Consider the following 25,580-nt stretch of genomic DNA (forward strand, 5'->3'; position numbering starts at 1 on the left):
GGACAAAACGAGGAAGCTCCACCATGGCCAAGCAGTTGCTAGACAGCTGCCAGCTGATCTCTCTGCTGCATCGTGTGTAAGGTCCCTCCTCTCCTTCCACATGTAGCTTGGAAGGCTTTAGGGTACCAATAAAGCTCTGAGGCACAGAAAGGCATCATGGAGTTTAAGGCCAGATGGGAGCACTAGGTCATCTGGTCTGACCTCCTGGATATTACAGGCCACCACCAGCAGAAAGGAGCTAGACTATTCCGTGCCATGGGCAGAGAATGGGCGAGACTGAGGTGCACCAGTGCTCGAGGCCCCCGCAGTAGCAGGGAAGTGATTAAATGAGATACACCTTGGCAAGTGACCTGCACCCAAATGCTACAGAGGCAGGCACAAAACCCACAAGCTCACCCGAGGGCGGATTCCTTCCTGACCCCACACATGGCAATCAGGGAGACCCTGGGCATGTGAACGAGAGCCAGGCAGCCGAGAGAGAAGGCTGGGTACCACCTCTGAGCCCTGGCCCACCCTGTCTGGTGTCCCATCTCCAGCTGGGGCCATCCCTGAGTTCAGTCTCGGCTGTCGCTGGCAGCCCCGTAATTCTCCTTCAGGCATGTATCACGCTCCCTTTTAACACATGGTAGCTCCCAATGCACTGCTTTCTTTTTTTTTCATTGTTGCCTAGAGTTTAAGGCCAGAAAGGACCATGAGATGATGTAGGCTGCCTCCCTGCCTAGCATAGGCATTACCGGTCACCCAAATACCCCTGTGCTGGGCTCAATTCCTTTGCTTCGACCAAAGCATTTCAGTCCTCAAGAGATCAAACTGGTGTGTGCTACAGGCAGGGAACAGGAGAGACCAAGGTGCCACCAATCTATGCCCCGGCCAGCAGGGGACACTGCACGAGTGGCATGAACCACTCGTTTCTCAGCCAGCCAGGGGCGCTGTAGGGGATGGAAATTTGGGAGAGCCCGCTCCCTGCACGGGCCAGCACACACGGTGAATGCAGACTATGAGCCATGCCGCGAATCCCCCTGTCTTTGGGCCCTGTGTAGCTGGGATCTCTCTGCGCTAGGCACCTGCTGCCGCAGAGTTAATATTTCACAGCTCACATGACGGGCGATTGCTGGGGCTCCATGGGCCCTGCCCACTCCACACACTGCCATTGGCTCCCCGGACCGCAGGGAGCTGGGATGTTGCAATCCCTGAGATGGGCAGACTGCTTCCCTAAACAACATCGCAGCTTGGGGGCGAGGGGACACCCCTTCCTTCCTGCTCCCCCATCCAGGGAGATCCCAGCGCACACTGACTGCTCCCTCTGGCTCACTCCCTTGCTGAGATCGACTGTGATCTCTGAGCACACAACGGGGATGCACATGGTGTGTGCGGGGGGGGGGTGTAGTTATTTGCTCTAGTTCTCAGGCTCTAACTAGGTCACATGGTGGCAGGACGCTGCATATGGTCCCTCAGCAGATGTCAATGGCATGAGGTCAGTGGGCCAAGGATGCCATGAGCCCCATGAGACACGTCTCCTTCCTGCTATCAGAGAGGTTAGACTCTATGGCAGCCCCGGATTGGGTTGGAAATCCAAGCTGCTGGGGTACGACACTGAGAAACAGCCCCGCAAATTGCGGACAGGCTGGTTATAATGGGCCCCAGAGGACAGGCAGGGTGGGAGACAAGCCATCACTGGGGCTTGGAACAAGGCTGGACGGTAGACAGCCAAGCCGAAAAGCAAACAGCCCAATCGGCGATCTGAACCATAAGCCTTCCCAACAGAGCTGTGCATCGCTTCCCTGGGAGTAAACATCCTGGGCACAGAACCACCCCCCACCTGTAGAACCCCCAAGTCCCCTCTTACATAGGACACACCTTGGAGGAGCTGTGATTTTGACAGATCTTGTAGATTAAAAGGATCCGGGATTGTTTGCACAAGACCTGAGCCTACAGTGGCTGTGGCGCGGGTGGACCCGTAGGGGGTGCTCTCTCTTCTGAGCTCCAATCAGGTGCTAGGGGGCACTGTAATACCGGGAGCAGCGTGGGGAGGTTCAGTAGGGAGCGCTCTCCCTCTGAGTCAGTATTACTCCCAAGGTGCCAGTGCAGTGCTAGGGGGCGCTGTGCTGCAGGCTGAGGGGGGGGGCAATAGGGGGCACCCTCCCCTCTTTGTCAGTGCTGGCCCCAATACAGTGCCATCCTTTGGATAATGAGGTACAACTGAGACGTGGGTTATTAACCCCTAAATCCCAGTACACCACTTCAGTGACACACCAACAATCCAGCTGCTGGAGCCCTTCTCCTGTCCCCAAATGTCTAGACCCCTCCCTCTGCCCATCCTCCCCACATACTTTCTCTTTCCCCAGCATGAAATAACCATTTCGGCAGCGTTAGCAAATCCACATTCTGAGACGAGCCTAGAACACAATTCCCCCACATTGCCCACCATTTGCCACACGCGTCCCCCTTCTGCGCTCTTGGCACGGGGATGGCACCGAATGCTCCGGCAGAACGCTGACGGCCAAGCTACACAACCCTGGGTGCAATCTCATCACAACATAGCAGCACGCGCAGCTAAGACCCGCCGTCTCTCCGGACACCCCACAAAGAGTTGCTTCACTAGCGAACCTGGAAATTAAAGCCCAAATGTTCAAAGGCGCCTTCTGAGTTTGGATGCCTCAGATTTTTGGTGTCCAGAATTGACCTGGGCACTAACTGGGTCTCCAGAAATTGAGACATCCTTGAAAAATTGGGTGTCAACTTCCATGTCAGCAGGATCTGGAGTCTAGTGGAACAAGGGGTGATGGATGGGCACTAAATGAAGCTGGGGGTTCCCAGAAAGGTCTGCCTTTTGCAGAGGTGCACTGAAGGAGTCCACCACTGGCTTAGGATGGGGCCTATTGATTAATCCGCTATCCACCCAGGCAGCACCTTCATTGCCCCACAAAGCTAAGGGAGAGCCAGAACTAGAAACATTACCTTCTCCTTCTTGGAGCTGTCCATCCTGGTTCTGCGATCCAGCATTGGGGCAGCTGTCCGCAAGGGGCAGGCTGCTGGCAAATCCGTCACGCACCGAGTCAAAACACACACCACCACTTGTTTCCTTGCCCCGGAAATATTCCACCTCTTGCTCCCGAAGCAGCTGGTCCTGGGCTGATAAGATAGCTCCGCCTGCTGCACTTTGAATCCTCCACTTTCCCCACTGGTTTATTTCAGTCGTAGGCTGGTTGGTTGGTTTCCTCTTTTCTAGCATGCAAAATCAAAACCAAAGCAAGTCTGCTCCTGCTTCTCCTTCTTTCCCTGGACTTTGCCTTGCCCCAGCCCCCGGGATCTCAGCCTCCTTCTGGTCTGGGGGTTCACTTGGTGGGATGGGGTGAAGGGACGTCCATCACGTTGGGATCCATTTTGTCACCCTGCATCTTGTCGGAAGAGAAGCAACGAGTCCCTTCCTGGTGACTGAAGGTCTCCTCCTCTCCTCGGGGTAATGGAGCATGGGTGCTCAGCTTCACTCACCCACCTGCCTGCTTCCTCCAGTCATTTTCCCCAACTTACCAGTAAGTTTATTTACTTTTTTTGCTGGTAACACCTTCCCATTTTTGCCCTCGATGGGGTCACAAGTTGCATCCTGGGATCTTGAGATTAACTTTGTATTACTGTGGCAACCAGGGAAATCCTGTTGCTGTCCTGCTTCACCGGGCCCCCTCCCCACCTGGCCATTAGTGCTCTCATGCAGAAGGCCACTGCCATGGTGATCAGTCTTCCTTCAAATTGTCATAACAACCACTTTATCTCCTTGTTACTGCGGTAACCACTCCACTGCAAGACTTAGCAACCTGTTCTGCTCCCATGGTGACCGTGTTGGGTCAGAGAAATCCACTTCCAAGTGACAAAGGTTAACAAAGAGCAGGAAGGTGCTTAGATGAGATGTCTGAGCAAAGGTGAGAGTAAACGGGAAGCATCTGCCGTGGTGGGAATGAAACCAGGGTCCAGCTCTGGATTGCTCCGCTTTCAGAGGCCTTATAACCCAACGAGATATGGAATAGGCAAGGAGCAGCTTGGCCCAGCGATCCTGCTAAGGCACAGTCCTGGGATCACAAATGAAGCCCAGATGGTTATTTCTTTCTTGAAGCGAGCACAGCCAGTGCGAAGAGGAAGACAAGGTGGTTGCCCCCAGAAGCTTCCAGTTTAATTCAGACAGAGCCACTGATGTAACACACCAGGTTACAGAGCACACCTGTAGGGCAGCAGATCTCTTAGGAGGCTTTGCAGAAGATGTGGTGGCTCCTCCATCACTTGAAGTCTTTAAATTAAGATCAGATGTTGATATAATGTAGCTCTTATAGAAGCTCGGGGCTTGGTGGAGAAATATTTGGGTGGGGTTTTCTGTTCTGTGGAGGAGGGTAAACAGCAAAGAAGCCTCACCCTTGAGTATGGTGGTGCTATCACTCGTCTGTAATATTGACTTGAAACCAAGATGGTCAGATCTGTATCGCTCCATGTGGATGCACTTATCCCAACACATCTGTGCTTACCCTGGTATCAAGGTGATGACCCTGGTATAAAGGGCCTTACTCACATATAGTGGGGCTCATACTGGAAAAGGGTGTCTACCCTAGTATAGTGGGGCCCAACACAAGTATATTGGGGCTCACCTCAGTATAGTGAGGCCTACTCCAATATATTGAGGCAGACTCTGGTATATCAGTGCTCATCCAGTATTAGGGTCGCCAGGCATCCAGGACCCTGGCAGCTCTGGTCAGCACAGCTGACTAGGCCGCTAAAAGTCCAGTTTGCTGCAGCAGCCGGCTCTGCATGGCTCGTGGAAGTGGCCGGCATGTCCTGCCAGTTCCTAGGCACAGCGGCGGCCAGGGGTCTCCATGCTCTGCCCCCATGTGCAGGCACTGCCCCCACAGCTCAGGGAAGTGCCTGTGCTGCAGGCAGGGGTAGCGCGCAGAGCCCCCTTGGCCACCCCTGTGCCTAGGAGCCGGCAGGACATGCTGGCCACTTCCGCGAGCCGCCTGGGGTAAGTGCCGCCCAGAACTGCACCCACTCCCACACCCCAATCCCATGCCCCAGCCCTGACTCCCCTCCCACACCTAAACTCCCTTGCAGAGCCTGCACCTCTCCCACACTCCAACCCCCTACACCAGCCCTGAGCCCTCTCCTGCACCCAAACTCCCTCCCAGAGCCCACACTCCTCCTGCATCCCAAACCCCCACCCCCCCAGCCTGGAGCCCCCTCCTGCACCCCAAACCCCTCATCCCTGGCCTCACCCCAGAGCCTGCATCCCCAGCCAGAGCCCTCACCCCCTCCCGCATCCCAACACTCTGCCCCAGACCAGTGACAATTAGCGAATGAGCGAGGGTGGAGGAGAGCAAGCAACAGAGGGAGGGGAGAATGGAGTGAGCAGGGGCGGGGCGTCAGGGAAGGGGCAGGGCCTCGGGGTAAGGGTGTTCCGCTTTCTGCAATCAGAAAGTTGGCAGCCCTACCCAGTATGTTGAGGTTGATCCCTGTCTGGTGCGCCCAACCCAGTATATTAGAGCTGACCCCGATATGTTGGGGCCAATCCTTGCATAGCATTAGTGCTCACCATAGGCGCCGAGTCCATGGGTGCTCTGGGGCTGGAGCACCCATGTGGAAAAATTGGTGGGTGTTCAGCACCCAGGGCCGGCTCCAGGCACCAGCAAAGGAAGCAGGTGTTTGGGGTGGCCAATGGTAAGGGGCGACATGTCCGGGTCTTTGGCGGCGGGTCCCTCAGTCCCTCGTGGAAGGAAGGACCCACCGCTGAATTGCCGCTGAAGAATGAAGGGGCGCGGTAGAGCTGCCACTGAAGTGCTGCCAATTGCAGCTTTATCTTTTTTTTTTTGCTTCACCGCTTGGGGCGGCAAAAAAGCTGGAGCCAGCCCTGCCAGCACCCACCGACAGCCAAGCTCCCCACCCCCACCCCCACCCCGCTCCCCGCCTCACCTCACCTCCTCCTCCACCTCCTCCCCTGAGCTCGCCGCATGCCCGCTTTTCCCCTAGCTCCCAGCGCTTGGGCTGCAAAACGGCCGTTTAGCGTGGGTGGGAAGTTTTTCCTAATGTCTAGGGTGACCGGATAGCAACTGTGAAAAAATGGGACGGGGATGGGGGGGGTAATAGGCACCTATATAAGAAAAGTCCCCCAAAACAGGACCGTCCCTATAAAAACAGGACCTCTGGTCACCCTACTAATGTCCATTCTAAACCCGCCTCCTTGCTGCAATTTAAGCCCATTGCTTCTTGTCCTGTTCTCAGAGGTTAATGAGAACAATTTTTCTCCCTTCTCCTTGTAACAACCTTTTTATGTACTTGAAAACCGTTATCATGTCCCCTCTCGGTCTTGTCTTCTCCAGGGTAAACAAACCCATTTTTTTCAGTCTTCCTTCATAGGTCATATTTTCTAGACCTTTAATAATTTTTGTTGCTCTTCTCTGGACTTTCTCCAATTTGTCCACATCTTTCCTGGAATGTGGCACCCAGAACTGGATACAATACTCCAGCTGAGGCCTAATTAGGATAGAGTACAGAGGAAGAAGTACTTCTTGTGCCTTGCTTGCAACACTCCTGCTAATACATCCCAGAATGATGTTTGCTTTTTTTGCAACAGTGTTACACTGTTGACTCATATTTAGCTTGTGATCCACTGTACTCCCCAGATCCCTTTCTGCAGGACTCCTTCCTAGGCAGTCATTTCCCATTTTGCATGTGTGCAACTGATTGTTCCTTCCTAAGTGGAGTACTTTGCATTTCTCCTTATTGAATTTCATCCTGTTTACTACAGACCATTTCTCCAACTTGTCCAGATCATTTTGAATATTAATCCTATCCTCTAAAGCACTTGAACCCCTCTCATATAAGTGTACTCTCTATGCCAGCATTTCCCAAACTGGGGGCGCGGACCCTTGGGGGTCTGTGAGAGTACTCCAGGGGGGTCCGCCGGCTCCGCTGATAAACACCTGCCCCTCCATCCCTCAACTCCTCCCCATTCCTCTCCATGCTGCCTGCACATGGCGGAACAGCTGTTCAGCGGCGTGCAGGAGGCACTGGGAGGGAGGGGGAGAAGTGGGGACGTGACGCGCTCTGGGGAGGCGATGGAAAGAGGCGGGGGAGAGAAGGGGCAGAGAGTGAAGCGGAGGTGGGAAGAGGTGGGGCAGTGTGAGGTCGTGGGGGAAGAGGTGGAGTGGGAGCAAAGCCTGGGGCTGAGCAAGGGGCTTGGGGGTGCTCGGGTTGCTAAAGTTTGAGGACTGCTGCTCTATGCGGCGGTGGGGACTCCGGGAGGGGGCGGGGAAGGGGCAGGGCCTCTGGGAAGGCACAGGGCTGGGGTGTTCAGTTCTGTACAATTGGAAAGTTGGCAAAACTAGTTCGTGGAGGGGCGCTGGTTTGGGCTGCTGTGGCCAGGGCCGCCCAGAGGGGGGGCAAGAGGGGCAATTTGCCCCAGGCCCCGAGCCCCACGGGGGCCCCCACCAGAGTTTTTCGGGCCCCCTGGAGCGGGGTCCGTCACTCGCTCCGGGGGGCCCGGCAAACTCTTGCGGGGCCGGGCGCAGGAGCTTCTGCCGCTCCCGGTCTTCGCCGGCGGCGGGTCCTTCCGCTCCGGGGCGGAAGGACCCCCCCGCTGGCGAATTACCGCCGAAGACGGAGCGGGACCCGCCGCCGAAGTGCAGCCCGGTCTTCGGCGGTAATTCAGCGGCGGGGGGCCCTTCCGTTCCGGGACCCGCCGCCGAAGTGCCCCGAAGACCCGCGGCGGGGCCCCCCTCCGCCGAATTACCGCCGAAGACCGGGCTGTGCTTCGGCGGCAATTCGGAGGCGGGGGGGCCCCCGCCACGGGTCTTCGGGGCTGTGACGTTATTGATATAAATTGGGACCATATAGAACATGGGTTGCAACCAAGGTCCTGCAGTGGCACCAAATCTTAGATAAAGGGGGTCATCTAAGGTGTCTAAGACCAGATTATGGGTTGCTGGTTATAATTATGCTGTCTGTATGTCTGTATCATTTTGTAGTTGAAGTTATAAGTATTGGCTCTGTACTGTCTGTATTTTGTATTATGCTCTGCTTCTGGGAAATATCCCAGACGAGCTGGTGTTAGCCCTGCCTAGCTGGCTTGATGGCCCATTAAGGACCATCAGCTACACAATTGACCCATGGAGAGAAGGCAGACACGCCTTGTGACTCAGCAAAGTATGCAGAGACTTGTCCATGTGACTGCAGACTCCATTTTGCTGTAATTTTCCACAGTGAGGACAAAGAGATTCTGGGCTGATGCATCATCTCCATCTTGTCTTCAATCCTGCTTCTGACCTCTGGAGGGACTTTGCTACAAACTGAAGCTCTACACAAGGGACTGAATGACCCATCCCAGCGGGGATGTATTCCAGAGACTTAATTTGAACCTGCAGTTTACTCCATCACTGCTGCAAGCCTGAACTAAGAACTTTGCCATTACTGTATGTAATTGATTCCATGTAACCAATTCTAGCTCGCATCTCTACCTTTTTCCCTTTGTAAATAAACCTTTAGATTTTAGATTCTAAAGGATTGGCAACAGTGTGATTTGTGGGTAAGATTTGATGTGTATATTGACCTGGGTCTGGGGCTTGGTCCTTTGGGATCGAGGGAACCTTTTTCTTTTATTGGGGTGTTGGTTTTCATAACCATTCATCCCCAGGACGAGTGCACTGGTGGTGATGCTGGGAGACTGGAGTGTCTAAGGAAATTGCTTGTGTGACTTGTGGTTAGCCAGTGGGGTGAGACCAAAGTCCTTTTTGTCTGGCTGGTTTGGTTTGCCTTAGAGGTGGAAAAACCCCAGCCTAGGGCTGTGACTGCCCAGTTTAAGCAATTGGTCCTGAATTGGCACTCTCAGTTGGGTCCCGCCAGAATCGCTCCGTCACAGGGGCACTTCGGCGGCGGGTCCCGGAACGGAAGGGCCCCCTGCCGCCGAAGACCCCGGGCCCCCGGAATCCTCTGGGCGGCCCTGGCTGTGGCTGGGTCTAGGCCGGGCTGTTCAGGCTGGGCTGTCTAGGCCGCGGCTGGGTGCAGGCTGGGCCACGCTGGCCGGGTTCAGGCCGGGGTGGGGTGCCCTGGCTGTGGTAGGTCCAGGCCGTGGCATAGTTGGGGCTGGAGGAAGGTTGGGACAGAGCCGCCCAGAGGAGGGGGCAAGTGAGGCAATTTGCCCCAGGCCCCGCAGTGTCCCCCACAAGAGTTTTCAGGGCCCCTGGAGCGGGGTCCTTCACTCGCTCCGGGGGTCCTTGAAAACTCTCGCGGGGCCCGGGCCCCCGGAGCTTCTTCCGCTCCGGGACTTCGGTGGCCGGGGGTCCTTCCGCCCCACCGCTGAATTACCGTCGAAGTGGGACCCGCCGACGAAGTGCCTGGTCTTCGGCGGTAATTCAGTGGCGGGGGTCCCCTGCCGCGGGTCTTCGGGGCACTTCGGTGGCGGGTCCCGGAGCGGAAGGACCTCCCGCCGCTGAATTACCACTGAAGCGGGGGCCCCCCGCTGCTGAAGACCGCAGGCCCCCTGAATCCTCTGGGCGGCCCTGGGTTGGGGGCGGGGATGGGTTGGGGGCGGGGATAGGTTGGGGCTGGGGGAGGGGTGCCCCTCCCCAGGCCAGTCCCCGGGCAGGTTCCCTGAATGCCTGCGAGGCACTAAACAGGGTGCTGCACGGCCACGCAGCTTACAGGGAACTTAGCCCGTAATAATGTCTCTGAAAAACCACCCACTCTCTTGAACTGTTTTTCCCCTTAGACTTGCTGCCCAGGGGACCCCGGTATATTGGGAGCTGCATTGCCCCGCCCCCTTGGGACTTGCCCCGCCCCCTTGGGCCCTGCCTCTGCCCCGCCCCCTTGGGAGCTGCCCGCCCCACACCCCGGAGGAGGGTGTGTGTGTGTGTGTGTGTGTGTGCGCGCGCGCGCGCGCGCGCGTTTCATTAGCCCCGCCCTCTCTGGGAGGGGCTTATGTCAGGGCGATGCTGATTGGCTGTCCAGTATGAGCCCGCGGAGGGGGCGAAAGTCTCTCTCAGGCGGATATTCATTGGCTGGTTCCCTCAGCGGCCGAGCGCATGCGCAATACGAGAGCGCTCCGTGGCGCTGACTCACCGCCGGCACTTCCGGCAGCACCATTTTGCTTCCGGGTCAGCGGGGCGCGGCGGCTCCTTCCTCCGCCCACTGCCCAGTCAGTCGCAGCAACCGCCGGAGCCGCAGGAGGGAGGCGGGACCTGCCCGGTACCGACCCCCGGGTCCGAGCGAGCCCCTGAGGGCGGGGCGGTGGGGAGCCGGGGGGGGCGGGCCCCGCCCCCCCGCAGTTGGGGAAGGCGGGGGGCAGTGAGGGGGCCGCGCGGGGGGGGGCAGCGCGGGGTCAGAGTGTGTCGGGAGCGGGGGGGGTCCTCGGGCACCCGGCACGGGCCGGGGGAGGCGGGTGTGTGTGTGTGTGAAGGGGGCGGTCGGGGCTTGTCTCCTGGGCCTCTCCCCTCCCCCAGCCCTGACTCCTTCCTTCTCGCTCAGGCGGCTGCTGGGGAGGCGCCAGGATGAAGCTTTACAGCCTAAGTGTCCTTTACAAAGGCGACCCCAAAGTGCACTTGCTGAAAGCCGCCTACGACTTGTCCTCGTTCAGCTTCTTCCAGAAAACCAGGTGGGTCCCTGAGGCGCCGGCGCCGGCCCCGGCTGGGGAAGTCTCTCACCTGTGCTGGGTGGCCACTTCCCCGGCTGGATCAAATAGCTCCATAAGGGCGATCAGTGGTTGGTGCACAGGCTTGTGAGACTGGGGTTCCAGCCCCTGCTCTGCCACAGACTCCCTGTGTGACCCTGGGCAAGTCACGTAGGTCGATCCACAAAGGTAGGGAGGTGCATAAATCTCAGTTTTGGTTTCACAGACTGGGAACAAACACTTACGATGAGTGCAGGAGCCAGTCCAGTAAGCAAACTCAGAAGCTGCCTACTGGATTAGGTCCCATTCAAAATCTGGCCAAAAGAGGGGGTGGTCGTCATACCACCCTCCTTATAACATTTAGCCCAGTGGGTAGAGCACTCACCTGGGATCTGGGAGGCCTCAGTTCAATTCCTCCTCTGCCCGATGGGGAGAAGGGATTGGAACAGAGGTGTCTCATCTCTTTGGGAGGTGCTCTAACCCCTGAGCTATGGGGTATTCTACTGTGGGGCTTCCGCAGTTTTCCAGTTGAAGCTATTTCTCTGTAGATAAAGAGTGACACACTGGTTGGAGCAAGGGGTCTGCCTGCCAGGCGTCCTGCCTCCCAAGTGGGTGCTCTACGCCTCAGGCTGTGGAGTCATTCTCTCTTTCACACCCAGTGGCTAGTTAAGTATTTATCCCCAGTGGAACAGTCTGTCCCTCTGGGGCATAGTGAGGGTTACTGCATTAAAGGTTGTGTGTCATTCAAATATACAGTAATGGGGCCCATAGAAGTACCTCAGATGGGCAGAATGAACATCCAATATGAGTGAGCTTTTAAACCGGTGAATAAGATGGGTTTTTTATTATCACAGCAAAAGGCCTGTGAATAGATCAGTGCCTAAGCTGGTGTGTGTTTGCAGGTTTTACAAGGCTGATGCAGTGGGGTATACAAAATAAGAGCATGTATTGATGTGAATTGTAATCCATATCATCGATAATGTGTCGAAAGATCTGTTAAGTCTCACAAGCGTCTCAGCTCATGAAGAGACTTGAAAAACAAATGGGAGATAACTTGTGGGTTTCGCTTTATCAATTCAACTGGGCTTCTGTGACAGCTGGAGCGATTAGTGTATTTGTATTTAGCAATTGTTAGTATCTTCCCACTTGTGATAACATACCATATAGGCCTGGCATGTCCCCTTTGCTTAAGGTGTTTAGTTGTGCAGAGAATACTGCTGATGGCTCAGGTCAGAGTGCTCAAAGCTAAATGCTAATCCCAGCTCCTTGTCATTCTGGTGATTCACAGTGCTCTCAGCTTTAGGGTGTAATCTGTATTTGCAGAAGAGTTTACCAGTATTGCCCTTACATCAATTAACCTGCACTAGAAGTACAGCCCCCAACCATTAAGATGGGGTAATACCCCTAAACCTTTTAGAAAGAAGTATTTGTATTAGCAAGTGCTTGACTGCAAAACAACTTCCCTTCTAACTTCCTGGTTTCAGATGCTTGTAATTTTAAGAAACATTTGCCTTCTGCACTGAAATTTTCCGTGCTTGGCGTGTACCCAAAGGTGACGTTTAAAGCATACGCAAACTCTCTCTTCTATGGTTCTGATGGGGGGGAGGGCAGAGTGAGTTTGGAGGAGAAATACCATTGTTAGAATTTTTTTTAATAAATTTTTACTTCCTTTGCCAAGGTTACAACAAAAATAGCTGTGATTTGGAGCTTGGCCATTGCTTGACACTTAGGCCTGATGGGGCTTTTGCTTCATGGTGGATTACGTTAGGGGGATTTTGTTAAAAGATAAGCATTAAACAAATGCACTTCTGTGCTCCTGTTGCGATTGTTACCTGTGCCTAAGGAAGCTGTACCCCTCTGACATAATTACATATTTTCCCTGTTTGTCATGACCACAGGTGCAGGAGAAAGTCACAGATCCTACAATTTGTCTGTCCAGAATCATTGCTGCATTCTACAACAGGCTGCTAATTGGAATTTAGGATTTTTTAAAAAAGAAAATCAGTTTTTTTAATTTTCAAAATATACAGTCACTTCAATGTAAATCGATCAACACTAGTAGAATCCCAGGCAGGAAGTCATGCCAGTATCTTCCCTAACTCAAGCCCACTCAGATGCAAAGATGTCACAAACTACAGGCAGTTTTCTCTTACTCATTTAAAAAAAACCTTAATTGTGGGGAAAAATTTCCCTGCCTCACTAATTTGATTGCTTTGCACATGCATAATCTTATACTAGCAAGAACCCCAATCCTGCAAACTGACACATGTGTCAAGTAGCCCCTTATGTGCACAAGTAGCCTCTTTGAATTCAGTGTGTAAATACTTGCAGGCAGTATTAAGGATTAACAAATTTGGCCTAAAATTTGAATTTTGTCTTAAGTTTTTAGTGTCTGCTGATCCTGGAAAGGTACTGGGATTTTAAATGTTGAATGTTTTAAATGCTTTTTTTATTTCATGGCAATCTGGTCCAATGATGTCGTTCATGAGACTTACTAAAATGTCATAATTAAACATGGAGCGGGGTAGGTGAGGGGGAGAGAAACTGTGATCAGGGACCTCACAGAGCATCTGATTTAACGCCCCACATGCGCCTTTTTATCAAATTATCACCAGGAATTAGGTTTGTTTTGTGTTGTATTATAATCAGACCTTGGATTTATTCCTTAAAAAAAAAAAAACCCCACACCTGGAATTTCAAATTCATACATGAGCTGGCAGCCTGTATTACAAAACCTGAGACCAATAGGAATGATTCTACAATCTTTCTTCATTTCAAGTGCCGATGGAACACGTTCTTGAACAAATCTTCCCCTGCAGGTTTTGGAAGCTTTATGTTGCAGTACTGAGAATCTGAAAGTGAAACTGACTTTTTAGTCCCCATCGGGGGGGAGGGATAGCTCAGTGGTTTGAGCATTAGCCTGCTAAACTCAGGGTTGTGAGTTCAGTCCTTGAGGGGGCCATTTAGGGAACTGGGGTAAAAAACTGTTTGGGGATTGGTCCTGCTTTGAGCAAGGGGTTGGACTAGATGACCTCCTGAGGTCCCTTCCAACCCTAATAGTCTATGATTGTCCCAGACTGGGAGTTATGCAAAATGTAAATAGCAACAAATAAATTGACTACTTAAAACTTTCACTTTCAATAACTGAAGATGGGTAAAACAAACTGGCTTACTACACATTAATATTGTCACTTTATATCAGTATTAATACAATACTATAATATGCATTAATCCATATATTTCATCTGGTTGTATCCCGTAGAGGTGGGAGTGTAGAAACTGTCTGAGTGTGGAATGCATTGCAGCAGCTTGGATTTAAACAAAACTTGTGGTCTGAACCGCCGAGAATGGTTTGTTATAAAGGCAGCTTTCTGGGTACTGGAGCTTGAAAGAGGGGAGGAGAGCTATGGTGAGATGGGGGAGGATGGGTGAATAAGACAGCAGTATGGGGGGGATGTAAATTATCCTTTCCAGAAGCTCTTGTTGACTTGACTTACTCAAAAAGGCCAGGTAGCATACCTGAAAATACAGTATGGCACTCGGGGCTTCTGGTGAGAAGAGAGCATTGCATAAAGGCCACACTTGCTACCTTTGATCAATTAGTCTGTTCTAATCTGTGTCTTACTCCTGGAGAATAGTTCCACTAAAACCAGTTGTGGGGCTTGAAGTTGCCAGATTCTTAGCTAGACTGTAGCCTCACTAGTGGGATTCGGGACTGTGCTCTGACTAGAACCTGCTGATCCTTGCACCTGAAACCCCTAGGAAGAGGGAGGTAGCTGGGATTTTGGCCTGGTGGACTCTGCTTAGAAGCACCATCTTTCATATGTTTGACTAGTGGGTGTCTGCTAAATGTGAAGGTCCACATCCTGCCCCTTCCCCCATGCAAACCACTAGCTGAAAGGGAGGAGAACTTCTCTCTTCAGCCCTCCAAAGCCGCCTGACAACTGGCTGGAGTGTAGGTTTCTGCTAACGGAAGCATGCTGCTTCCTTGTGACTAACTCCAGTGCCTGCCTGTGCTCATAGTCTTCCCCAAGAGCAGTGTGAAATTGACAGAAGCCTTTGTAGTTTCACAGCTGCTTGCAGGGTTCTAAATGGAGGGGTGGGTTTACACCTCTGACTGCAATTGTTTCAGACTGCAGACTCAAGACAGGGCTATTGGTTTATTCCTGGTTCATGTTTTCAAGGCTATTTTTATAACTGAGAGGTCTAGAAATAATGTACTTATTAAATGAAAGCCTAGATTTTTGCAGAGTCAGAGTATACTGTGCAGGCCCCCAAAATGCATAAGAATGGCCCTATTGGACAGACCAAAGGTCCATCTAGCCCAGTATCCTGTCTTCTGACAGTGGCCAGTGCCAGGTGCCCCAGAGGGAATGAACAGGTTATCAAATGATCCATCTCCTGTCGCTCATTCCCAGCTTCTGGCAAACAGAGGCTGGGGACACCATCCCTGACCATCCTGGATAATAGCCATTGATGGACCTGTCCTCCATGAACTTATCTAGTTCTTTTTTGAAGCCTGTTATGGGTTGGCCTTCACAATATCCTCTGGTTGACTATGTCTTGTATGAAGAAATACTTCCTTTTGTTTGTTTTAAACCTGTTGCCAATTAATTTCATTTGCTGACCCCTAGTTTTTGTGTTATGAGAAGGAGTAAATAACACGTCCTTATTTACTTTCTCTACACCAGTCATGATTTTATAGACCTCAATCATATCTCCCCTTAGCCGTCTCTTTTCCAAGCTGAAAAGTCCCAGGCTTGTTAATCTCTTCTCATATGGAAGCTGTTCCATACCCCTAATCATTTTTGTTGCCCTTTTGAACCATTTCCAATTCCAATATCTTTTTTGAGATGAGGCGACCACATCTGCACACAGTATTCAAGATGTGGGCGTACAATGGGTTTATATAGAGGCAACATATTTTCTGTCCTATTATCTATCCCTTTTTAATTATTCCCAGCATTCTGTTAGCTTTTTTAACTGCTGCTGCACATTGAGTGGATGTATCCACAATGACTCCAAGTTCTTTCTTGAGTGGTGACAGCTAATTTAGACCCCATACTTGTATATGTATTGTTGGGATTATGCTTTCCAGTGTGCATTACTTTGCATTTATCAAATTAAATTTCATCTGCCATTTTGTCATCCAGTTTGGAGAGAGCCTTTTGTAGCTCTTCCCAGTCTGCTTGGGTCTTGACTATCTTTCTTTATTTTGTATCATCAACCTCAACCCGGGTGAATGTGTGACATGCCTATTTTAGTGCTACTTCACGCTGTATTAGCGAGACTGCTCTGGCAGTGCACTTTTAAAGCCAGAACAAGAGGAAATACAATTTGGAGACAGCTTTGAGGAAAATAATTTGAGACTAAGGGAAAGATTAAAGGCACTTGTACGTTTTTAAACTGAAATAGTGGTGAATTTTCACGTTTTTTCCTTCCCCCTCCCTTTAAAGGCAAGTAAGTCTTTTCCTTCCCTCCTTTTACTTGGGGTAAAAACCAGGAGAAATAGCTTTTGAGGTTCTTCCATGTTCATAATGAAGACTTCTGCAGCAGGTGTTCAATTACCACTAAAATTGCTCTTCTGCATTTCACCCCTGCAAAGTTGCTCTGAGATCGGCATTAAGTCGGTGTCTTTCTCATGCATCATCCCCAGTAATAAAGATTCTGCAGGCCAAACAGGCTCTCTGCTACCTTTACAGCACCTTACGCTTCTGGAAAGCCAAGGAAGGTCAAGTGATTAGACCTTGGTAAATTCCAGTGATGCACAAGAAGGGATTGAATTCCATTCACTCTCCCTGAGATATCTTGGCACTTTAGGGCTCTCAGGAGTAAAGACAAGCAATTAATTTTTAGTCACTAAAATCAGCAGGTCTCTTTAGATATGCACGGGGGCAGATCTTAAATTTGATGGTGTCAGTTTACTTAGTTCCTAAATTAATGAAGGACAGATTCAACTTGGATATTAGAAAACGCTGATAAAGCTGTGAGATGGGAATGGTCTAATGAGATTTGCGTGTCAAAGTCAGGTGTCATGGTAAGACACTTGTGGACAGGATATTTTAGAGTCCTTCCTGCTGGACTGGTTGGCCAAATGGGCCTCTCCCTGCCACTTCACCTGTAGTTCGCCTACTCTAAAGTAATCCTGATTACCGCCCATGTTCCCAATATCTGAGCCACTACACAAGCGTAGGAGTTAATAGAGAACCATTGTAAGTACTGGGACTTGATGGAAAAATAAACTTGTGTAAGGTAGATAAGAAAGCAGAATGCCTTAGCACTGCGTGAAAAAGCCCCTTTTCATGGAGACCACCAGTTGTGTCCCACATGCTGCTCAGTGGCATGCCTAAGAGAGTAGGCTAGGATGAGCACTGAGGCGTCATGCACACCTTTTAATGCTAGGCAGTGAAGGTGCATTACCTTCAGTGTAGCCCTGTCTATGGGAAACGCTGCAGGCAGAGCCCCCGCCCTTCAGTTCCCTATAGTACAGATACTGGAGTGAGTATGGTAGGGCTGGGTGGTAACAATGACCTGTGAGTTAATTTGTGTTAATCAGCAGAGCTGACACTGGCGGTCTGGGTCTGTAGTTAGCTCCTGCTAGTTGGCCCGGTTCTCAAAGTGGTCAAGGCAATATCTTAAGTGCTACCTTGAATGCAAGATTTAAAGGAAACCTTTTTATTGGTTGCATCACAATTTTTCCACAAGCACATGCTCTGTAGTGAGTTAATACAGCAACTGCTGGCAAAATTACTTTGTTCTTGGCATCATTGTGGCAATAGGTCTGTTTGGGGGTGGGGGAGATGCTATTGTAAGAGAATTTTAAGTAATGAAATGCTGTGTGTTTGCAGTGTTCAGGAATTCATGACCTTCACGAGCCAGCTGATTGTAGAGCGGTCGGTGCTGGGCAGCCGAGCGTCAGTGAAGGAACAAGGTAAGAGGACACAAGGGCCTTGATCACGCAGGGTTACGGTGGATAATGTACCGGAACGCAGATTTTCTGCATCTTGCGAGATACAGAGCAGCTGTATGCCTTGGAGAGTTTAATTCTTTTCCCTGGGCGTCTGCTTTTCCAGAGAATCTTTTGCTGGCTACTGTCTCCCTCCCTTTCATTGCGATTGCAGGAGCTGTTTCTCTGGCTATGCAAGTCATGCAGGATTAGTCAAACATCTGGCCTAAATTGCTTGATTAAATTGCAAAGCACCTAATGCCCAATGAAAAATGGATGTCTGGAGCCCTGGCTGGATGAGGCACGGCCGGCTCTTAACATCCACCCTGAGGTGTGGCATGACTTGTAGTAATTTCCCCAGTGACAGCCACACATACTACTACTGTAGTACTGAGCATTCCTGGTTGCTGATGTCATGTCCTCTCCTCTGCCCACGTAGCTCTAACATCCCCTAATGGCATTGTGGCACATGCATGAGAAATCTGCACCAAAGGGTTAACCATGCCTGTCTTTTGTGTGTGTATCGGGGAACTTCCTCCATTTGTAGACTAAACTCAGGGTTCCCTGAGTAACCATATTGGTCTCTGATTGGCAGTATTGATTCCATCAGGCCAGGAGATGCGCAAAAGATTGTGAGGTGGGAGGGAGTCTGGATTTCAGTCCATACTGGACTGCAGCCAAGTCACATGCTGACTGGCGCTTCTGCTGTCCCAGCTGGAAAATCAAGTAAGCTCAGGAACCTGCCTGACAACCAGATGCTGCTTTTGAGCTTCATGCCTCACCTTACCCTAACTCCACGCAAGCCCTGCCGCTGAACTGAGCCTCACATGTGCACTGACTGAACTCCCCTCTCCAGCCCACAGAGCTGCTCAGATCTTCCTGCCATTACTTTCACCCCACCCCAATGGAATCCCTCTGCTGGCTTCTCCTGCATAGAGTTCAAACTCCACGTCTCTGTGCTCCAGGCTGTGGACTGCAATGCTCCACCTGATACAGCCCTTGTCTTCCTGTCCCATCATTCGTATACTTTTCTCTGCCATCACCTCTGTCTGCCCAGACTCCGACTCCCAGCCTTGTTCCATACACCTCCATAGTCCTGGAACACCCTGTATGTCACATCTTCTTGCTCAAAACGTTCTTAAATCTGTCTTCTCATGCCCCCTTACCTACACTAATAGTATGTAATAGTGAGTCATTAAATATTAATCCCCCAGAACCAATAGAATGTGTAACCCAAACAACTTGAATGTCCTAGTTGTATGTTACCTCCCTTCCTCACCTTTGTTTAACTTAGATTGTACACTCTCTGCCTTGGTTACATTTATCTGCACCATGTGTGCCAAGGGGGAACAGAAATGATCTAACTCACTCAGCACTCTTGTGTGCTGCCTCTGGTCTTCCCTGGGGAGAAATACATTGCATCCCCTTCTGCTGCCTTCCTAGTGAAACCCCCATGCTGCCTCTGTGCTAAGTGTTGCCAAAATGTGAACCCCGGATCTTTGTCTGGACAGCGGAGTGCTAGTCCGTGACAGTTGGCTGATTTTTACATGTGGGTTGCTCTGAATGTTGCTTGATGACCCCATGTTGTGCACTTATCTGTGAAACCTTTGCACTTGGTTTTTGGTTCAGAATACCTCTGCCATGTGTACGTGCGAAATGACAGACTGGCTGGAGTGGTGATCGCAGACAACGAGTATCCACCGCGTGTGTGTTTCACCTTGCTGGAGAAGGTAAACTCCATTTAGGGTTCTCTTTATTTCTGGACATGAGCCGTGTGGCTGGGATGATGCATGGCAGGAGGAGACTTTGACTGTCTCTTCAGAGTCCTGAATTTGCTTCCCTTTTAGCTGAAAAGCGACTTGCTGCTTGGGCATTTGAGACTGTACACATTTTTTCTCGTCTGCCGACATTACTGTCACAAATTAGCTACAGGGTGATGGTAGGATCTGTTCAGGCCTAAGACTTCTTCATGGGCTGGGTGATGCAGTGGGTTAATGCATTTTATCTTGGCCGACCTGAGTTCAGTCCTGGTTAGACCCCCCCGGAAAGAAGGATCTGATGCTCTTAGCTTGATATTTAGTGAGTATTTGTCCTCACAGAAACATTCTGCAGTCTGGCCCAGGCATTTGAGTGGTCAGAACTGGTGCCTGGGTGTTACAAGTCAGACAGAGCTGTATCACAACTTGCATGGCCTCTGTCCACGTTCTCCGCTATGGTCGCTGCTGTTAGTCATGCGTCTGGACGCCAGCGTGTCCTGCAGGTCAGCAAAGACCATGGAGTTCTTGGGAGAGGGGAAGTCCTTGGTATATTATCTGAATTCCAGTGACTGTCTCCTCATGGGCCACTTAATGTACTCCCAGCTTGCATTCCTCTGTAGGCTGCGAGACAGGAGTTGGGTCCCCACCCTCTTCCCTATGTTGACAGAGAGTAGGATGCCAAGGAATGACTCGTTCTTAACGATTCTGAGATCTCAAGCCCCGTTGTGGGTGTCTGAGTGGGGAAGACAGCTGGGTGCTCAGCCTTGGGTTTGCTTTGCATTGCAGGTGCTGGATGAGTTCTCCACGCAGGTCAGTCGGACAGACTGGCCCTCAGGATCTCCATCTACGATTAACTATGCAGCCTTGGATGGTTACCTTAGTAAATATCAGGTATGACCTGTATTTACTGACTGGATGTCAGAAGCCAGAGAAGCAGTAGGAAAAGGGTGGTCTTAGTGGGTAGGCTGCTGGCCTAGAACTTGTGAGTGCTGGATTCAGCTCCCTGCCTCTCCAGGCTTCCAGCGTGAGCTTGAGCAAATCGCTTAGTGTGCTGGGCTTCAGTTGCCCATTTGTAAAATGGGGCGTGTAGCTCTGTCCTGCCTCTCGGGGTGCAGAGGATCAGTACGCCAGCTGTAGCGAGGGGCTGGCTGAGTGCCTGCAGTGAATGAATAGGTCTGTTTCCTCTCACTGTTCAGACCAGCTCTGCAGTCTGCTCCTGTCCTCTAGGCCTTACTAGGAGTGTGACGAAGGCCTTTAGCTGGGAACCCCCAGCAATCCCTCTGACAAACGTCAGCTCCATTTGCAGTCTCCACGGAGGCATGTATCTTTGGCAGTGTAAAAGACGGTCTCCCTGTCCCCACGCAGCGCTTGGAGTGCTTTGAGGGGGAAGTCCAGCTTCCGGCTTGGATATGTCTGGGCTCACGGGCCTGCAGATGCTGAGCTCCCTGTCCTTGGAATAGTGTGTCCTACGTAACGTGCTGTGTTCTTGCTCTCCAAGAATCCCCGGGAGGCGGACGCTATGACGAAAGTGCAGGCAGAGCTGGACGAGACCAAAATCATTCTGGTAAGGGCTGCGTGCGCAGCAAGAGGAAGCGAGGAGAGCTTCCTGGGAGCAGCAAAGGGCCAGGGCACCCCCTGTCTCCAGTCATGAGGTCAGCTGAACCCAACTCCAGACTGGCCTGAACTCCTGGGGTGCCTTCACTGTCATGAGTTGTGTGGGTTCCCAGCCATTACTTGGAAATAAGCAAATGTGTTAGTCTGAAGTTAGCTTGATATCAGTCCATAGACTGCATAGGGCAGGCTGGGTCACGTAGTACCAGCCTGGGGGGGCTGCATTTGAGTCCCAGGTATCGGGCTGCCAGGGCACCAAGGGAAAAGAGCCAAAGGCATTGGATCCTCTGTTCTCTAACGGGGACAGACTGGGAAGTCAGGATCCCCTGGAAAGCATTGGCTTGAAGGACCCAAGAAGTCACAAGCCCATGCGAGGCCTCTTTGTGCTCTTTATCGTGACATCCCCACCTCCCAGGGCGGGCGAGGTGACATCACCATTCACACATGCAATGTGGTGTCCTGAGTGGAAGCTAACTGCGTGGTGATTGGACAGCGCCTGCTTCTCACTCTCCCCTCGCACACAGACTGGCGAGAGCTGCCCTGAGGGCTCTGGGGATGGAGGGCCAATAGCCAAGCTGGGGACAAACTGAAAATATTCGGCTCTGGTGCTGTAACTGCAGCTGGGTGAGGCGTGGGTTTTCAGCACTGGTGTCACTTCTTGCCCTCTGCAGCACAACACCATGGAGTCTCTGCTGGAACGCGGGGAGAAGCTGGATGACCTGGTGGCCAAGTCGGAGGTGCTTGGGCTACATTCCAAACACTTCTACAAAACTGTAAGTGCCTCTGGGGCTCAGCTCGGTGGCCCCGCTGCCTGACAAGCGTGAGGCGGCTGGGAGGGGTAGCGAGGGCAGAGGGCAGCTGTGTGCTGGGATGGGCCAGCACTTACTCAACCAGGGCAAAACCTGCAGATGTGTAAATCCTGTTAAGTAGGCACTCAGATGTTACCCCAGTGTCTGATACGGGGCTGGCTGGCTAGGGCTGAATCTAGCTTAGGTCTGAGTGGATGCTTAAGTGTGGAGGAAATGGCGGAGGAGAGGTCTGAACCGTGATGAGAGATGGTGACGTCCTTAGGGCTGCTCTCTGGTTCCAGGTGCCAGGAGCGCACTTCTCCTGGGCGAGAAGGTGGCAGCTTTGCTCTGGGCTGTAGGGGTTTCCACTTCTGTCACTGCAATGAGCTCCTAAACCACTCAGAGTGCAGCGTCCCCTTGTGCCAGGGCTCTGTGAACTACCTAGGCTTCCAGCCGTTTTATTGTTTGCATGCGGCAGTGCCTGGGAGACCTCCTCATGAAGCCGGCGGCCCCCATCGTGCCGGGTGCTGGGCAAAGCTGGTCCCTGCTCCGAAGAGCACAGTGACTTCTAGGTGGAGTTAACATGCTCAGTTTGTGTGCAAGCTCCCTTAGTGAGTCTCTGGATGACCCTCGAGGTGGGTGTTGGTGGGAGGGGCAGAGATGGAGGGTTCTCAGGAATACCCTTCCCTCTGCCTCGCTCCAGCAAGCCTGGAGCTGGTGACACGGCACAGGCTACCCCGCTGGGGTTTGGAAGCATCTAACTGAGCTGCTGACTCAGGAGCTGACAGGGCAGCGGTGTCCCAAGGCAGGTGGGCCAGGCATTACAGAAGTGCTGTGGGAGGGGGTTTTCCCAATAGAAGAGAGGATAATGTGTGTGGGAGGGGGGTGGAACTTGGAGTGGAGGGCACTGAACTAGCTAATGCCAGTGGCCCGCTGTAAAGCCATGGCCTTGCAGCTGGGCTCACTTCTGCTAGTGAGCCTCAAACCCCTTGGTTGGGTCACAAGCCCCGGACGGGTCACTTCCTCCCAGATCCAAACCCCGCCTGTCCCACCGCTGCTGTGACTCGCTGGCCCTGTAGCACAGGGGCAGTGGGCAGGGTTAGGCATCGTTGTATCTTGCTGACTTTCCGGCACATGAACTGCAGGGTGCTCGCCTGGGAGGAGCCGGCTGTGAGCCCAGTACCAGGGCTCTCGGCCTGTCCCCAGAGGGGAACTCCAACGAGAAGCCTCTCAGCTCTTCTTTGCTTTTCAGGCCCGAAAGCAGAACTCGTGCTGTGAGATCATGTGACCCAGCCAGCTGAGACCGCTGCTCCCGACCGCCTGGCCTTCACTCACTTTCAGACCTTTAAAGTACATGGGACGAGAACAGACGGCCCATGGGTGGGGATCCCCGGTTCCAGGCTGCACCTCTGCGGGCGGTGGGGCTGGGACAGGGCTTTCTTGGCACCCCGGGGCCGTCTAGTTAAACAGCTCTTCCTCGGAAAGGCCGGCAAGGTCAGCTCTGAAGAGACAGTGTGACCATTCTCCTGCCAGCCCTTTCTGGCCTGAAGGGCTTGTTGCTTTGACATCTGGCTTGTAATTGCAGTGCTGGATTGGCCAGCGGCTTTCACTCCTCATCTCCAGAGATCAGACGCAGACTGTATTCTGGTCACGTTGTTGTTTACAGTCATAACACTAGAGAGGGACTCCAGTAACTGAGACCAGCCAGCACCACTGCCCAACGTTGAGGGCTCATCAGCTCAGCCTCCGACTCCTTCCCACCCAGCGACTGAGTCCTTGGGCGCGGGGCCCGGTTGATATGGGCCTCTGAGGAGCGTTGGGAACAGGCGTCAGTGTTGTGGGATGTAGCCTTGCTGCTCCCAGGGCAGCAGGGGTGCTCCGACTTGAGTCTCGGCCAGCCAGAGGGAGCCAGGCCTGGAATCTCCAGTTGTTGCCCTGGTTCAGCTGGGGAGTCAGCACTCATGGCGGCGCTTTCCCACCAGGTGCCACCAAGCCAAGGTCATCGAGCTTTGCTGCAGGGACTCTGCCTCCCCACCCCGGCAGTGAGCAGAGAGAGCCCCTGGGGGATGCCGTTCGGTGCGGAGCGGAGGAGAGGCTGGCATTTTGCCTTGCTTTCACCCTGTTCCTCGCCAAGGGGCTGGTAGGTCTCTCCCCTCCATGGGTGTCTGGGCTGTGTCAGTTACTGTCCGTCCTCACCAGGCCGCTCGTCAGCCAGCATCCCCATCGCTTCGTCCTAACCTGCGGCTCTGGCCCCCGGGGCTGTGCCGTCTCCCACTCTGCGCTGGGAGCTGTGCCAAGTGTGCGCTGTGCCACGTGTGTGATGTAACGTGAGCTGTGGCGGGGGAGGGTCTCGCTGATCTGCCAGGCCCTGAGCTCCCTGCTGGAAAGACTAGAACATGATGTTCACGTCCCTTCTCCGTATGGAGATGGAGGCTGAGCGGAGTCCATCCTGTCCGTGGAGCTGCACTTTCCTCCTGCTTATCCTTCCCTTTGCCCAGCACTGATGTACCGGGATCAGGTGGAGGGGAACCAGCGTCCTTGGGTGGGGCCCTGAATAGGGAGCAATCACCTGGGGAGGGGCACCAGAGAGAGGAGGCAGCTGCCAGGATCAGGGCATTCCAGGCACCAGCTCACTGGGCAGAGGATGTGCCAGTGCTACCTCTAGTGGGCAGGTTGAGCACCTGGCTTGCTCTGCACATGGGAGAACGGCAGCGAGTGCCCATCCTCTGAGCAGTTCTTGCTGTGCAGTGAGAGGTGACGTGAGTGTTCATGACATGGGACACTGCTAGCAGGGTATGATGCCATCCCTCACTCCCCTCTGCAGACCTGGCTTAAAATCTCTGCTGCGGTCACCTCTGGTCTGTCCCCTGGGGGGCCCTCGCTGCACAATGGGCTGGCTCTGTGGGGATTGGGGGAGTGGGCAGAGGGGCATCAGCAGAGCTGTGTGTGTGGCTGCTTGCCCACCTGGTGCCACAAGAAGCACATCCAGCCTGGGCTTCAAGGCCACTAGAGCGGGTGCTAAAGCCATGGCTTGGTAATGCTCTGGGGGTGGGTGTTGCTGGGAGTAGACCCTGCCTGGCAGAATCCTCAGCTACACCCTGCTCCTGGCGCTGCCCTCTGTGCAGCCAGGCAGTGAGCCAGCCGCAGGGATAGCAGAGCCACCTTCCATGGGGGTGAGGTCCTACCTGGCTTCCTCTCCCCACTGGAACCGTGGAGCTGGGCCGTACCTCCTGGCTGTCAGAGCTCCCTTCTGCCCCTCGCGTTCCCAGGCCTGTGGCATTGGCCTCTTACCCTTTGAGCCCAGCAACCAGGCATGTGAGGGGTGAGATTGGAAGGTGGGCGTGGGCATGAGCCTGGGCTGGAGTGAGCCCAGCCCTGTGGGAAGGAAGAAGCCGCGGCTCCCAGCCCTGCCCCTGGACGCTGTGAGGTTTGGTGGCCACGTTGGCTCTGTGCACCATCCTCCCACTCGTACCGTTTCCAATGGAAAAGCTTCGTCTAGCGGACGCGAAGACTGTGTTTTAGTAACCGTTGCCTGACTTCTCTGTACGTGCTGTTGGCTGGCCTGTACCTGTCTGGATAAAGTTGTCTTCTCACCGTTCTCAGCTGGCTTGGGCTCTCATTAGTACGCTGGTTCTCTGGCGGGCTGACCCAGGCCTGTGGCCTGCCAGATCTCCCAATCTGTGGTAGTAGCCTTGGCCGGTGCTACATGGGCGGGAGCTCCATTTGCAGGGCTGGGGGAGTGTGCTCCCCTCCTGGCTTGGTGCTGGCTGTGAAGCCACGTGCCCTGGCCACTTGTGTGTGTGTGTGGCGGGGGACTGTGCCACCAGGCTTACTGCTCGTAA

At 53.0% G+C, this 25,580-nt stretch overlaps 2 protein-coding genes across 3 annotated transcripts in view; one reads left to right on the forward strand and one right to left on the reverse strand.

Annotated features, from left to right (window-relative positions):
• GCK (glucokinase) overlaps positions 1–3,071 on the reverse strand; it is a 37,499-nt gene extending 34,428 nt beyond the window's left edge. The window contains exon 1 of the mRNA XM_045007802.1: positions 2,959–3,071. Coding sequence (XP_044863737.1) covers positions 2,959–3,003 — 45 coding nt within the window. The 5' untranslated portion in view covers positions 3,004–3,071. The remainder of the gene's footprint in view (positions 1–2,958) is intronic.
• A 6,973-nt stretch (positions 3,072–10,044) lies between these two features.
• Positions 10,045–25,336, forward strand: YKT6 (YKT6 v-SNARE homolog). 2 transcript variants are annotated; one of them, XM_045006100.1, is made up of 8 exons: positions 10,045–10,215; positions 10,495–10,621; positions 17,485–17,567; positions 19,212–19,312; positions 20,126–20,230; positions 20,838–20,903; positions 21,622–21,723; positions 22,991–25,336. In XM_045006100.1, exons 1-8 carry the CDS (start codon positions 10,053–10,055, stop codon positions 23,024–23,026), a joined length of 783 nt encoding a protein of 260 aa, XP_044862035.1. In that variant the 5' UTR covers positions 10,045–10,052; the 3' UTR covers positions 23,027–25,336. The 2 variants fall into 2 exon arrangements, with proteins under 2 accessions (XP_044862035.1, XP_044862036.1); XM_045006101.1 differs by having other exon boundaries at positions 10,113–10,229.
• Positions 25,337–25,580: the final 244 nt, after the last annotated feature.

This window comes from Mauremys mutica, chromosome 2, assembly GCF_020497125.1.
Source record: "Mauremys mutica isolate MM-2020 ecotype Southern chromosome 2, ASM2049712v1, whole genome shotgun sequence".
NCBI lineage: Eukaryota > Metazoa > Chordata > Testudines > Geoemydidae > Mauremys > Mauremys mutica.

What these genes read in the sequence shown, in the direction of transcription:
- YKT6 (XM_045006100.1), top strand. Translation starts at nt 10,053, where the DNA reads ATGCGCAATACGAGAGCGCTCCGTGGCGCTGACTCACCGCCGGCACTT. An exon ending in AGCTTCTTCCAGAAAACCAG is followed by an intron (nt 10,622 to 17,484) that starts GTGGGTCCCTGA and finishes GTGTGTTTGCAG; the next exon opens with TGTTCAGGAATTCATGACCT. An exon ending in CCAAACACTTCTACAAAACT is followed by an intron (nt 21,724 to 22,990) that starts GTAAGTGCCTCT and finishes TTTGCTTTTCAG; the next exon opens with GCCCGAAAGCAGAACTCGTG.